Source organism: Lacerta agilis, chromosome 17 (genome assembly GCF_009819535.1).
Source record: "Lacerta agilis isolate rLacAgi1 chromosome 17, rLacAgi1.pri, whole genome shotgun sequence".
In the NCBI taxonomy this organism is placed as follows: domain Eukaryota; kingdom Metazoa; phylum Chordata; class Lepidosauria; order Squamata; family Lacertidae; genus Lacerta; species Lacerta agilis.
Window position 1 is genome coordinate 25,533,406 of NC_046328.1, and position 13,789 is coordinate 25,547,194.

The window sequence follows — 13,789 nt, forward strand, 5'->3', positions numbered from 1 at the left end:
AGAGATAATGTAAACCTAAAGAAAATTCTCAGACTTGATTGAACATGAAACATTTAATGCTTTTATACATCCCTCATAAGATTTTCCAAGAGGGTACATAAGGAGTGGACTTTTTGGTGCTTGTGAAGAAAAAGATGTACTCATTCTGTCTCTATTTTAGTTGAGTTTTCCCTGTTGCATTGATACCACAAAATATCGCAAGATTTTCTCTCCCTTCCTATATACCCACTAACTCACCAAAAACACTGTTCTGTCAGAATCAAACCATAGCCATACTCATGCTTTTTGAAAGGTCCAAAGTATTAAAACCTTCTGAAGAAGAATGATTAAAATCCTACAGGAGCAACATCTATTTAATTCTGATTTTACAAGGCAAGCCAAAATATATTAATTGGAAAAACAGATTTTTCAGTGGATAAAAATATAATAAACTAGCTAACTAGTCTATATAAAAGTGTCTTTTGAAAGCATCTACAAAAGATAAAGACTAAGTAGTATAAATTGAGAAACTTGAATTTTAAGGCAGAAGGTTTTTTTTTTTTAAAAAAAAGTTATCAAAATACTCTGCAGTTTATAAATATGCACACAATTTTGAGCATACAATTTGGGGCAGCATTTGCGATAGAGGTAAACAAATTGTTCAGCAATGGCCCATAGCTTGAGATGCATTGTAAAAGTTAACCGATTGCAGCCTTGTACCTATTTATGCAGCAAAAGGCACTTAGCTAGGTGATTTCTGTTATTTTTCTTTGCTGTGAAATATAGCCAAGAAAATAAGTTTCATTTGTATGCTTCTTGACCCCCTGGTGTCAAGGAGGATGACTGCAAAGAGGAACTTTACAAACAGCTTCCTCTTTGAAACCCTAACCAAATCTGACCACACCTGCAATACATATGCCAGTGACTCTGGCCTTGCCGATTCCAAACTTATCTTAGGTGCTGTGAATGACTAACATGCCTCTTAAAGTCCAAAATGTCTCCAAACACCCATTTAGTTCAAGGGTGGGGGACATGTTGGGGAGAGGCCTCCATTTGTTTCTGGACTGCAATTCCCATCATCCCTGACTACTGGCCATGCTGTCTGCCGGGGCTGATGGGAGTTTGGAGTCCCAACTGCATCAGGATCCCCATCCCTGATTTAGTGTTTGAAATGAAATACATTTTAATGCTTTCTGACCTTGCTCTATAAATATGCCTACTGGTTTCGGGAGCCATTTTATTATGTGACTAAATTAAGAATTGCTCATTTCCATTATCCAAAGAGTAGCTTCGCTTTAAAAACAAAATTACATTTTATATGTAGATTACAAAACCGAGGGGCGTCAACAGAGGGCCATCGAAGAGATGCAATCATTTTTTTTCAACACCAGTTTTTAAGGAATGCGTTGCGTTCAGAGTCCGTTTCCTCTCAAATGGTCCTGGGTGGTAAACGCTGCTTGTACATCCCTGCAATAGCTTTGGCTGTGCTGTAGATCATCTGTCGACGGGACATGCCGGTGAATGCAGAGTGCCAATCCGTTCTGTTGACGTGCAGTAATTGCTTCTCTATCACCTCCCCCACTGTCACCAACAAACCTGACCATCTTAGGTTATAATCCTGAGGAGTTAGACTTTGAGCCTGTGAAATAATTTAAATTAGGAGTGAGTACAGGAGAAAAGGAGAAGCACCCAGGCAAGTTCAACCTCCTCCAGAGCTATATCACCATAGTTCAAAGATCGTTCAGAAGCATAAATAATACTGCTGCTGGCATTTGACTTCACTCAACAAGAGTAACAAGTCAAAGTTCTATAGCAGTTTAATGCTTCCTGAATTTAAAGTGCTGCTAGTGAAATTTGTTGTGAAAAGAACCTCTGGTTTAACAGGCTAAGGGACAACAGGAACACTTATTTTCTCCTTTTCAGGAATACGTTGGCTAAACTTTCACCCAGTGACAGCAGATTATAGGCATTTTTTCACAGCACCATCAGTGCCCAGTGACTAGGTTCTCTTGAGATGAGGTTGAAAGAGCTCAGTACGTTTAACATGGAGCAGAGATGGCTAGAAGGCTCTCACATTTGCTTTCTGTTGCTCCAGAGGGTAGAAGTGGAACCAATGGGCCCAAATCAGAAGGGGAATCTCACTAAACAAGAGGAACCTGGGATAGCCCAGTTGGTAGAGCATGAGACTCTTAATCTCAGGGCTGCAGGTTTGAGCCCCCCATTGGGCAATGAGATTCTTGCATTGCAGGGGTTGGACCAGATGATCCTTGGAGTCCCTTCCAACTCTACAATTCTGTGATTCTGAGCCTCCAGGCAGTGCAGGATGTTCAAAGGTGCCTCAGAATGAATGAGGCTGACTTGCTGTGGTTTCTATGCCCTCCAGCCTACATACCATCTTAAGGAATAACCCCCAATGCTTACTGCCATCTCGCTCATAAATCTTTAATATATTAAGCAGTATAGATATCAATCAAATGTAATCCACATTATTTTTAAAAATATATGCAATGAAAGAGAGACTAAAGGTGATATAATTTAACGGCAATCATTTTTAGAAGTGTGTACAACTCCTAGAGTGATCTGGGGTTCTTGGCTACCATCCCTTAGAAAAGGCTTTACCAACCTGCTGCGTTGGCAAAGGATTTAGCCCCTTAAGAGACTGAAACTTACCTGTTGTACATATTCCAAAGGTACTGGCGTTGCTTGTGTAAATGTTTCAAGGTGAATGCCATGGATGGGATCTTCGACAATTAGGCAGCCAATATCAAACCACCTGTTACAGTGACAAAAAGGTTGTTATCAAATCATATTAAATCCAAATTCCAGGTATTAACCATCTAGAGAGCTTAGTAGTTTTGAAAGGCAGGCAGCCAAGGCACCTCCACTAACTTTCCCTTTGGAAATTTTTTTTAGTTTCCCCAGCCAAAAGCTAACAAGGAAGAACTAGCTTTAGTTCCAGAATTTATAGTCATGTTCCAAGCTCTAAGGAAGTTAATTACAAAATGTCAGAGGTCTGTTCTGGCAGGGTTTTGCTTGCTACATTGCAGGATCTGGCCATGCTTGAAAGTGGATTATTTAATTATGGGTTATGCCAGGGGTCTGCAACCTTTAAGACAAAAAGAGCCACTTGGACCCGTTTCTGAAGGAAAAAAAAGAAACTGGGAGCCGCAAAACCACTGCGACATTTAAAACAAATATAACACTGCATTTTATTTTAAAAAATCTGATTTAAATTTAAAAAATCCGATTTAAATTTAAAAAATCCAATTTAAATAAAAAAAATCCAATTTTTTTGATTTTTTTTTTTAAATCATTCATTTTTATCCAACCTGGGGACCACTACCAGGTCACAGCCTGATCCAAGGTGGGTTGCAACAGCATACAAATATTTGATTTGTTTTTTTTTTTTTAAAATGAGTCCTCAACTGCACACTTGTGTTAAATGTTTGTCCCATGTCTAATTGAAGACTGCTGGCTTTTACAATAATCTTAGTGTCTTTTACCCTTAATATTCCAGACCAGAGGCTATGCTCACCTCTTCCAACCTCCTCTCTTGCTAAATAAAGCACAGAATTGCACCAGAGAAGCCTGTGATGTTTTGTGCTGACTTGCATACAGGTGGCTGTAGTAGTTCATATGTTCAAACCTTTTAGGGGAGTTCCCTGCCCCCTTAATGACAATGGCGATAGATTTTGCACATGAACACAGATCCAAGTTAGGACTCCTCTCTTCCACGCCAACAAGTGCTTTGTCAAGGCTCCCCTAACACACACTCAGGACAGAGGAGAAAAACTGCAAACCTTTTGGGGGCGTCATTCTCCTACCCATGTCTCTGTGAGACCAGCCCTTTATTCTGCCTCCCGTAGTACATCCTCCCCCTTCAAGAAATCATTTCCTTTGGACTTTCGGCCCATCTCCACCCCTATTACTACTTGCCCTCGCGAAGGAAGCATTTTCACAAGTTTTCTTTTTGGTGGGCTGTCTGTGCTTCCAAACACCTGGAAGTCACGACAGGGGCTTCTCCCCCACCTAGTAAATTCTGCCTCTGCATAAGTTACTCAGGTTTGGTTTTCTTTACCAACCCAACCAACCACCCACCCCGGTCGAAGCAGAGCAATAAGTCATTTACCTCAGCAGGGGACAAGCTCAGCTCCAATAATGAAACCCTTCCAAGGAGTGGGGGGGGGGGGTCAAAACATGTGACAAGCAGGTAGGTGGTTGGAGAGCAGCATCGGAGGGGAGGGGGGAAGGAATGAGAGGGGGAGGGGGGAAGGAAGCGATGAGAAAGCTTCCCAGTTTTTACGCAAGCCGGAGCCTGAAAAGTTGCCAGAGCGCGTGCGGCAAGGAGACTAAAGAAGTGCTATTGTGGGTTGAGTGACCTAGAACTGGGAGAAAAGAAAGCGTGGGAGAACAAGCCCCTCTTTCAGCCGCCGAGGAGGAATCCCCCGGATCTCCTCCAGCCACAGGCTGCCCAACCAAACCGGGGCAAAGCCAAGGCGCCGCTCTTTGTGCCGCGCGTTTGGAGAGGCCACTTTGGAGAGGCCACAGCCGGAGGGCGTGGCGCAGGCGGCAACTTGCGCTCCCGCGCTCCGCCCGGCAGCCTAAGCAACACACCTGAGGAAGCAGCGGCAGAGGACTCCCCCTCCCCAGTCCCAGTCCCCCACCCCAAGGGACTCGTTGGGGGGTTGCAAAGCCCCCCGCCCACGGCAGGCAGAGAGCTCGACGGTGGTTTCTGCCCAGCCAGCCCAGCTTTGCGCCCTGGAAGGTGGGGGCGACGTGACTAACCTTGCCTGGTGAGGTCCGGCGGCGGCTCCGCTCGACGCTGCTGCGGAAGAACGCACAACTGCCTTTTCCTCCATGCAGCCTTTTGAAGCAGCCACGTCCCTGCTGTGCGTGCTCGGGCTCCTAGGAGCCTCCAAGCCCCCTCGCGACACATGCACCCATTGGCTCCTGAGACGTGGGTCCCGGGCAAGGGCGAGTCCCGGCCTTGCTCCGGGGCGGAGAGAGACGCGCGCCCGCGAGAGCGCGGTCTGAGGCTGCGAGCGGAACCAGGAGTGAAGGAGGCAGCGGCAGGGAAACAGGCGCAGCTTCCTCGACCATTTTTAAAAGGAGGGCTTCCCCCCTCACCCTCGCCCACCACCTGCCGCCCCTGGCCCAGCCCACAGCTGCCTACCTCGTCGTCGCCTCGATGCAGCAGCCAGCGCAGCTCCACACCAGCAGCAGCAAGCCACACCTCTGGAGGGAAACTGCTGCTGTCTGCTGCTGCGCCTGCGCTGGCAGAAACGAGGCACGACGCATGAGCAGAGCAGCAGCAGCAGCACCCTCAGCCTCCGGAGGGTGGGCCGCCGGCCAGCTGGAGGGCGGCCACTGCCGCTGGCCAGCTGGAGAAGTGGACAGGCGTATCCGCCCCGGAGCCGCGGCAAAGGTGTAAAAGAGCCACATGCGGCTCCGGAGCCGCAGGTTTGCAGACCCCCGTGTTATGCAACTATGCCAGTTTTAAGCACTAGGGACAAGAGGGTGAATTATACCAAGCAACTGCAACAGGCAGACAACTCTTATTTCAGCTCCTGTTTAGAGTATAAAGTCCCATGGATATGATACTAATTGACTTTTATCTTGAGCAACATGTTAAATGGCCTTACTTGTCAGGAAGCAATTCTGCAATGAAATTTTCCACAGACACGGCCGGCTGCTTCTCATGAATGACTCCTGTCCTGCGCAAGCTGTCAATCCTTTCTTGAGCTCCCTAAAGGACAAGGAAAAGAAGCAGTCAATACAGCTCTCATGCAGCACTTACTGCTTGCGATGAACCTTAGCCAAAAGCAAAATCGGGGATCTGAAGTAAACCAACTACAAATATTCAAGTTTACAGAAGGGAAATGGGACACCCAACTGCAATCTCAGTGTGTCTTTGGTTCCTTAGTGACCAAGTCCTTGTTTTGTGCTTTTATAAAAATGGATTATGCTTTGTTTCATTTTTGTAGATTATAAAATGTAGTCGTGTGAAAAAGAAAACATTGCCAAAGAGTTATTAGATGCTACATTGTTGTGTAAGAAACAAGTGAAGACATGTTTTAAATGATTTTTTAAAATATCACAAAAGTGATACAAATCTCCAGGAAACGATGGCAACTCGCCTTCAATCCAGCTGCGTAGCCAACTGGCTGTGGTGCAATGTTGGACTGCCCAGCTTCTCCTGTAACTGTGGCCATTCCAAACACTTCCTGAAAAGCTTCTCTTACAGCAGCGACCTTGACTTCTTTAGTAGAAGTGACAACAATGTCCAGTTCTCCCCCAGATTCTATAACAAAAAAACATTAAAACATAATCCTATACAGGCAGATGCATTCACACCGTGGGTTGGGGTAGGAGAGAACGTGTGCTTGCCAGTCAGGATCCCTCCCTTTTCTTGGCAAAGCAATTATCTGGAGATGGACCAGGGTGCATATTTATTGCCATCTTTCACACACGTCTCAAAGCAATGCACTATATTTTAAAATGGCAACAGAAAACAGCAGACAGCAGCAACTAACTGTTAAAAAAACTATACAATGCAAGAAACTCATGGCAGACACACACCACACACACCAATCTAGGTGGGAAATATCTTCAGTTCTTTTCTGGAAGGTGCAGATAGCAGGCACATGTCAGGACAGCTGCAGCCACACTAAAAGCCCTGCATGATGCTCTGCTATGGTTTAGTGAGACGTGAATGAGTGGCTTCCATATGGGGTTACCCACTCCCCCACCTCCTGCATGGCCAAGAGTCTGGAAGCTTCCACAATGCTGTTTGTCAGGTCATCTAGACCAATTTTTAATCTTCATTATGGTTACCTTCAAACAAACAAACTTCAAACCATGGCTTCAGGAAGCCAACTTGTTTAAACTAACCATAGTTAAGACTGATGACTGTTCTAGGTCTGAATGACATGCCAAGCTGTGGTTAACTGAAAGTGGAAGCAAAATATCCCCCCCCTTCTTCTCCCGACCATGTGTTAGAAAGAGGGGTGAGTGGGGAAGCACATAAGGATGGGAGGAGACCAGCTAGACTCTTTCACTTCTCACAAAACCAAATGCACCATTGGCTGCTACAACCACTTTTTTAAAAAAAGTCAGCCTTCAACAAGTGGTCTCTCTCTATTTGGCTTGCTAAGAGAAGCACAGGATTACTTCAGACAAGTTTTTGGTCCTGTTTAACTACAGGCTTTTCATGGGGTAGGAGCCCTTTCTCAAAAAGTCCCACCACTAGATACCCAATACTATCAAATTAGCAACCGTTGTAACTTCCTTTATGAGTTCACACGGGTAGCAATATCAGTGAAGCTTGTATTGCTATGAAGATGCACTTGGCAAATCTGCAAATGCCTCCACTGGCTGTGTGGCCTGATGTTTGCAGGAGGAGCTGAGATTCTGATCCATCAATTAGAAACAGAAAGAGACAATATCTCATCAACCAGGAACCCCAAAAGAGAGGCTTTGCTGCAGCCTAGGTTTGTGAGAGCCCTGAGGAGGACGAGTTGCATGCTGCCCCCTCCCCGAGGCCCACAGGCTTTCTTCACTTACTGATATAGGGAGCCATGCCAGGATCCAGAGTCGTGATCATTGTCTCCACTGAGTGCTTCGTTTTATCCAGCACAGACTTCACCACAGGATTCCCCGCCACACCCTGCAGGGAAAAGGCACAAATCATTCAGCTCATTTTGCTCTCAAGGTTACGCCCAATTCAGCCATTTGCTTCTTGCAGATGTTGTATTTCAGACCCTCCAAGTGTCCCTAATTTCCAAGGGCAGTCCCAGATTTACAGAAGCTATCCCAGTTTCTGATTTGATCCAGAAATGTCCCGCTTTCCCTTAGGACGTCCCTACTTTCATCGGAGAAATGTTAAGAGGGGACATCTCTATTTTCATCAGAGAAATGTTGGAGGGTGCAGCATTCTTTACTTTTGAAGGTGGCTCTGGGATTGCTACTGAGGTGAAGAGCGACTTGTCAATATCTTATACAAGTAAATATATTACGCCAGCTCAGGGAATGCAAAACACGAGTAGAGGGCACACATGCTGGCCCCACTCTCAATATATATCTGTGCCCCAACCCCATGTGCTCAAACTCAGAACAGAGTCTAAAAACTATTCTCGTGGCTACACCAGCCTAATTTCTTTTTTTACTCCCCCCCCCTCCCCTTCTGCTCTGTGTAGCATCTTGCCTGATAAAAGGATCTGGAGAATTCAAAAACCTGCCCCACTTCTGCAATATATGCTTGGTCACTATGAAACCATTGTCTGACTGTGTGGTTTGGAGGCTTTTCTTACGGACCAGCAGCACAGCTACCTTTGTTTTTCAGCCTTACTTTGATAAAGCCCCACAGTCCTCCTCCAGCAGATGCGTCACTCTGCACGCCAGCTCCCCGAGGGTCTTCGTGTTCCTCTGGGAAAGTAATTGAAGAGCCCGCTCCAAAGCCAGGTGCTAGTGGGGGTGGCCCACAGGGCTGCTGTGATGCCGGGCCGGTGAAGACACCTGAAAACCAACAGCAAGGAAACGTTTTGCATAACCCACCATGGTTCGCAACTGCTGTAACCTGCCATTTCTTACTCAGCAATTAATACTGCACATCTTCAGTTTTCCAGGGGGAAACTGTTTATGTCTGAAGAACCTTTACCAGTTTGAAGACATAATTTGAGTTTGGAGGTAACTGTACAATGGTAGAGACTGCCACATTCTGACCCACGCAAAAACTAGTGGTTGTTTTAACCCTCATACAGGCCTCTCTCTCCAACCTCCATCTTTGCAAGCAGAGGCATTATCACCGTTCAATTACACCTTCCTTTTTATTATAATATTTATTAAGTTTCCAATTAATAATCCAATAAAAAACCACATTAAAACATTCCAAATTACAATACAATAAAAAAGCTAAATATAAATGCTGAATTTTATATCTTTGGGTGACATCCCAATGCTGTGAATTCACAAAGCGCTGATCACCTAATATCACATTGCTTTTCTTAATTAATCAATAAGCCATTCCGATGTTATCAATAACACCTTCCAGCCTGGCTAAAGTACCCAAGGAGAGATGGTGTGAGAGGAGGGAGGGGGAAATATGTGCTGGGGAATGTCCTAAGGCCTGTAATATCCCACAGCCTAGAAGTCAAACCTCATACTTGCAATACAGTGTTTGTGGGTTTAAAAAGTGACTGAAACGGCTTGGGACCAGGGTACAGGATTTACAGATGGTCTTACAGATGGGGCCATTCTGACCAGACCATGACCTACATAGCTCCATCTGATGGGCTGTGGGAGAGGAGTGTTCTCTGTTGTGGGAGCCTGTAATGTGGAAACACTCTCCCTGATGAGAATAGGTGAGCAACAACTGTTGGGTTTTTCAGAGTCAACTGAAGACACAGGGTTGCTCTGACCCTTACTAACCAGTCTTTGGTGTTCTATTGTGTTTTTAATATTCTGTTGGGAGCTTCTCAGAGTGGTTGGGAAACCCAGCCAGGTGGGCAGGGTATAAATTATTATTATATGGTGTCTTTGGTTATTGTGATGATTTTACTGATGTTACTGACAATTGTTTTTCTTGGACATTGTTATGTTTTATCGCTATGTGAATCGCTTTGGTTTTCCGTAATTGAAAAGCAGTGTAGAGAACATTTAATAAACAGCATTTACAAAATAAAAGGGAGGAAGGAAAGCAACCTGCGTGAGCATGGCCTACATAGATATGCATTTCCTGGTCAAGTCCACGCATGGTGGGGCAAGGGTGCAGGAGCCAGCCCCAAACCATTTGGAACCAGCCTGCATTTCCTAGGAGAGAATCAGTACTGGTTTCTCCTCGGTAAAACAACAACCAATATAGATAAACTCTTGCTTTAAAATGCCCAAGTGAAAACGCTATGGTTACCAGTGACTGAAGGTGCAGAAAATGAGGGCATCAGAGGCGTCTGTGGTGCTCGTCCCGCATGGCCTTTGGTGATGTCGTGGGTCGATGCCATAGAAAACCCTGATGTGGGAGGACCAGAGGGAGGGGCGGAAAGCACAGGGCCAGGAGTTGAACTCAGGGGTGGAGGAGACGAGAAACTGGGGCCAGGGGGCTGCTGAAAGGGGATGAGGCGACTGGCGGTGTCATCTGGTGGCTCGGGTCCCAAGGGAGGCACTCCGCTGAAGGGGCCATGGGAGGCACGAAAGGCAAAGGCACCGGGGATGTCGTCCATGGACGGAAGAGAGGAGCCTGCAGATGGCAAAGGCGAGGGAAAATGGTGCTTGGGAAGGAGGAAAGAGGAGGGAGGAGGGAGGGAAGGAGTTAAGGCTGAGGGCGAGAGAGAGGAAAAGGAAGAAGGCAAGTTTTAGTAGAAGGGCTTTCTTACTTTTAGAATGATACAAACAAAAGAGCTGCAGCACAAAAATAGAACTAAAATATCTTATATTTGTAGCTGATTAGCAAATAACTTATACAGTGGTACCTCGGGTTACATATGCTTCAGGTTACATACGCTTCAGGTTACAGACTCTGCTAACCCAGAAATAACGCTTCAGTTTAAGAACTTTGCTTCAGGATAAGAACAGAAATCCTGCTCTGATGGTGCAGCAGCAGTGGGAGACCCCATTAGCTAAAGTGGTGCTTCAGGTTAAGAACAGTTTCAGGTTAAGAACAGACCTCCGGAACAAATTAAGTACATAACCAGAGGTACCGATACTACTGTAGTAAGGAAATAGCCCAGCAGCTAAGAAGTCAATGATTAACCACCACCCTCTGTGACACAATGCGAAGCCAGCTCTTTCTGTGCAAGCAAAGGTTTATTACTGAGCTGCAAATATTAAGCATTTTCAACCAACGAAGTTATAATTTAGAAATCAAACGGCATATGTTTTAAAAGCATTTGAAGCAGGTCATTGGGTTGAAACGTTAACATGAATTTAAGTTACAGGTGCTACTGGATTTTTTTATTTTTTTATTTATGAATTTTGTTATGAATTTAAGTGACACTTTAAACTCAAATGAAAACCTTCCCCAATTAATTAGTGTGGAGGACAGCAAGCAAAGGCTCCAGACCCTTGAAGTTAGCACAGCTCCTTCTTTCCTTCTGAAAGCTCGATCCACTTTTTGAACTAAACTAGGACAACAGAGGATGAGATGGTTGGACAGTGTTCTCGAAGCGACTAGCATGAGTTTGGCCAAACTGCGGGAGGCAGTGGAGGATAGGGGTGCCTGGCGTGCTCTGGTCCATGGGGTCACGAAGAGTCAGACACGACTGAACAACACCACCACTCTTTGATCTGCCAAGACATGGCACGTAAGATAGCACTCGGCTGAAAGCAGCATCTCATGCGTGCACTTTCCCAAATGCGGATGTACAGTATCTTGAATTCTGCTTTCTGGCCATGGGTGGGTGTGTACCAGTGGTTCCATTCCTGTCAATGGTGTATGCTGGGTTCATATGCACATGTGGGCATTCATGTGGGTTCAGACATACACCTCGTAACCCAGGGTGCTTTGATGTCCCAAGATCGGCCCATAAACCGGCTATTCCCCCCATATCCTGAAATGAATGTCTGGCACCCCAGCACAATTTCATAAGGAAGAAATGTAATTCCTAGCATCTGCTCAAACCATTTGTGTCAGCTAAGGAGCTGTTGGGAGGGGCAAATAATAAAGTATAAAGCGGTTTGCCACCTACACGTATATAGTCACAGCTTTCTTGACTTCTTGTATTCCTCCCTGGGACCAGCTAGTGAAAGGTGAGTTAGAAATACTAGAAATAAGCAACAAATTAAATACTTAAAAATTAGTGTGGAAAAGTTTATTGGGCTGGGTCCAGATCTCTCCTGAGCAGAGTTCCACTCATTGGATGCTCACCTGGAAATGGGAGGACAGATTACTTCTGCCAATCTCTTCTTCCCTTGCAGCCACCTAAAATGCTGCTCTGAATGTTTGCAAGACCCTCCAGAACAGACTGAAAGGTAGAACTGCAAAAGGGGCTAGCAAAAAAACCCTCCACCTCCACATCCCTTCTTTTGCCAAACAGAAGGAACTGCAACCTTTCCTTTTACTGTCTCAGAACTACTAAATTTTAAAGGAAAAAAAAACCATGTGAACAAACAAGACTAGTCACTGATGAACACTTATACCTAATGAGACTGGGGCAGTGGTGGTGGGTTCAGGCCCTGCCCCCGCTGTGCTCAGTGGGGGCGTTCCAGGTGGAGTTGTCTCTATCCCGCTCTCTTCCATCATTTTCCTTCAGCCACACAGAGCTGGAAAGAAAGAGAAAATGGATTGAAATGAAGCAAACTGCTGCTGCATAGTGTACATCTAGTACTGGCTGCTTAAAACTGCCAATTTACAGGACCAGTTACAGGCCAAACCTCTCTGTCAGTACTCAAAATATGTCATTCATGAAGTCTGTCTCAGAGGTGTCTGAACTTCCCGTTGTTCAGACACATAGAAGAACAACAGCTGATGCAATTTTTTCCAGCCTAGTGACTGATAATTAGGATTTAAAGTGTGGGTGCATGGACAACAACAAAAGTTATAATACACATAGTCGAGCAGCTTCTCAGCAAAATTCTGAAGGGGTTACCGTATTCTGAAGATAAGTTTGTGCGACCCTCAAGCCCAGGAGATAAGTAATTATACAACCTTTAGAAGACACATGAAGGCAGTCCTGTATATGGAAGTTGTTTAATGTTTTATTATGTGTTTGTGTATGTTGGAAGCTGCCCAGAGTGACTGGGGCAACCCTGTCATCCAGTCATGAGGGTAGACCATTATTATTATTATTATTATTATTATTATTACTTAGGACATCCCTATTTTCATCAGAGAAATGTTGGAGGGTATGGTGTTTGAGGGAAGGAGAGAGGAATATTTAGTCCAGGCATCCTTCATCAGCCTAGCATACTTCATAAGGCTGTTGTGATAACCTGGGGCAAAATTCATCTTCTCTTAGCCTAATTTACCTCACAGGGCTGTTGTGAGAATGGAATTGGGAAGATGGGGTGCTCACCCTGAGCACCCAACCAGTCATTTGGGTCATGTATGAATTCTGGGCCTTCTACTGTCTAACAACCACTGTGGGGGGGGAGAGCCACCAAGGAAGTCAGAAGCAATCTCCCCACCCTTCCCACCCTTGGCTCCCTTTGGTTTGTACAAGGGTGGGGAGGTGGAGGCTCCAGGAGTTGCAGTCAACAGCAGGGTCCGTCTGTCCCCCACCCCACTCCACCACCCTGGTCCTTTGTACACTGCTGAAGGGGGGGCCGGGGGGGAAATGAGCGTTTAAAGAACTACACTTCCCGCCATGCACCGGGGGCCGCTTGCCTTGCGCACGCGCGCACCGGCATCTGTTCTGCCACGTCTTTGCGCCCCGCTCACTGACTGAGAAGCTCTTCTTCTCCGTTCTACGATCCTCCCTCTCGTCCCTCATCCCGTCGTCCTTGCTCGCGTGGCCGTTAAGGCAACGGCCGCAGCAGCCGTATCACTAATAGTAGTAGTAACAGAAGCAAAAACAAAAAGCAAAACCCACCTAAGAGTAAAAGCACCTCCGTCCCTCACGCGTACGCTTCCGCCCTCCAGCGCTTTTTTCCTCACTTCACTGAAGCGGTGGCGGGTGGGGAGGAAAGGGGTCGCCGCCGCGGCCTCCCACAGCTGCCCGCCCGAGGGGGAAGCTCTTCTTCGCTCTCCCGGCTCCGGGAACTCAAAATGGCGGGAGGCGGGACCGGGGAGGCGGCGGCTTCAGCGGCAGCCGCCCGCAACAGCAACCTCCTCCTCTTCCTCCTGGGGACCTGCCACGTTCGCTGCGGCAGCGGGGAGGAG

General features: G+C 46.1%; 1 protein-coding gene across 1 annotated transcript; it reads right to left on the reverse strand.

Annotated features, from left to right (window-relative positions):
• Nucleotides 1–1,277: 1,277 nt before the first annotated feature.
• PRRC1 (proline rich coiled-coil 1) lies at nucleotides 1,278–13,564 on the reverse strand. Its single transcript, XM_033174687.1, has 9 exons — nucleotides 13,500–13,564; nucleotides 12,109–12,231; nucleotides 9,884–10,288; nucleotides 8,327–8,493; nucleotides 7,543–7,645; nucleotides 6,117–6,280; nucleotides 5,622–5,725; nucleotides 2,650–2,752; nucleotides 1,278–1,618 (listed from the first exon to the last, which is right to left on the reverse strand). Exons 2-9 carry the CDS (start codon nucleotides 12,209–12,211, stop codon nucleotides 1,409–1,411), a joined length of 1,359 nt encoding a protein of 452 aa, XP_033030578.1. The 5' UTR covers nucleotides 12,212–12,231; nucleotides 13,500–13,564; the 3' UTR covers nucleotides 1,278–1,408.
• Between the last annotated feature and the right edge of the window lie 225 nt (nucleotides 13,565–13,789).

Excerpts from the sequence above, each read along its gene's own strand:
- PRRC1 (XM_033174687.1), bottom strand. The coding sequence starts at position 12,211 with ATGATGGAAGAGAGCGGGATAGAGACAACTCCACCTGGAACGCCCCCA. Across the intron at positions 5,726-6,116 it reads GCTACGCAGCTGGATTGAAG|GGAGCTCAAGAAAGGATTGA; the intron begins GCGAGTTGCCAT and ends CTTGTCCTTTAG. Across the intron at positions 2,753-5,621 it reads GCAGAATTGCTTCCTGACAA|GTGGTTTGATATTGGCTGCC; the intron begins GTAAGGCCATTT and ends TCACTGTAACAG.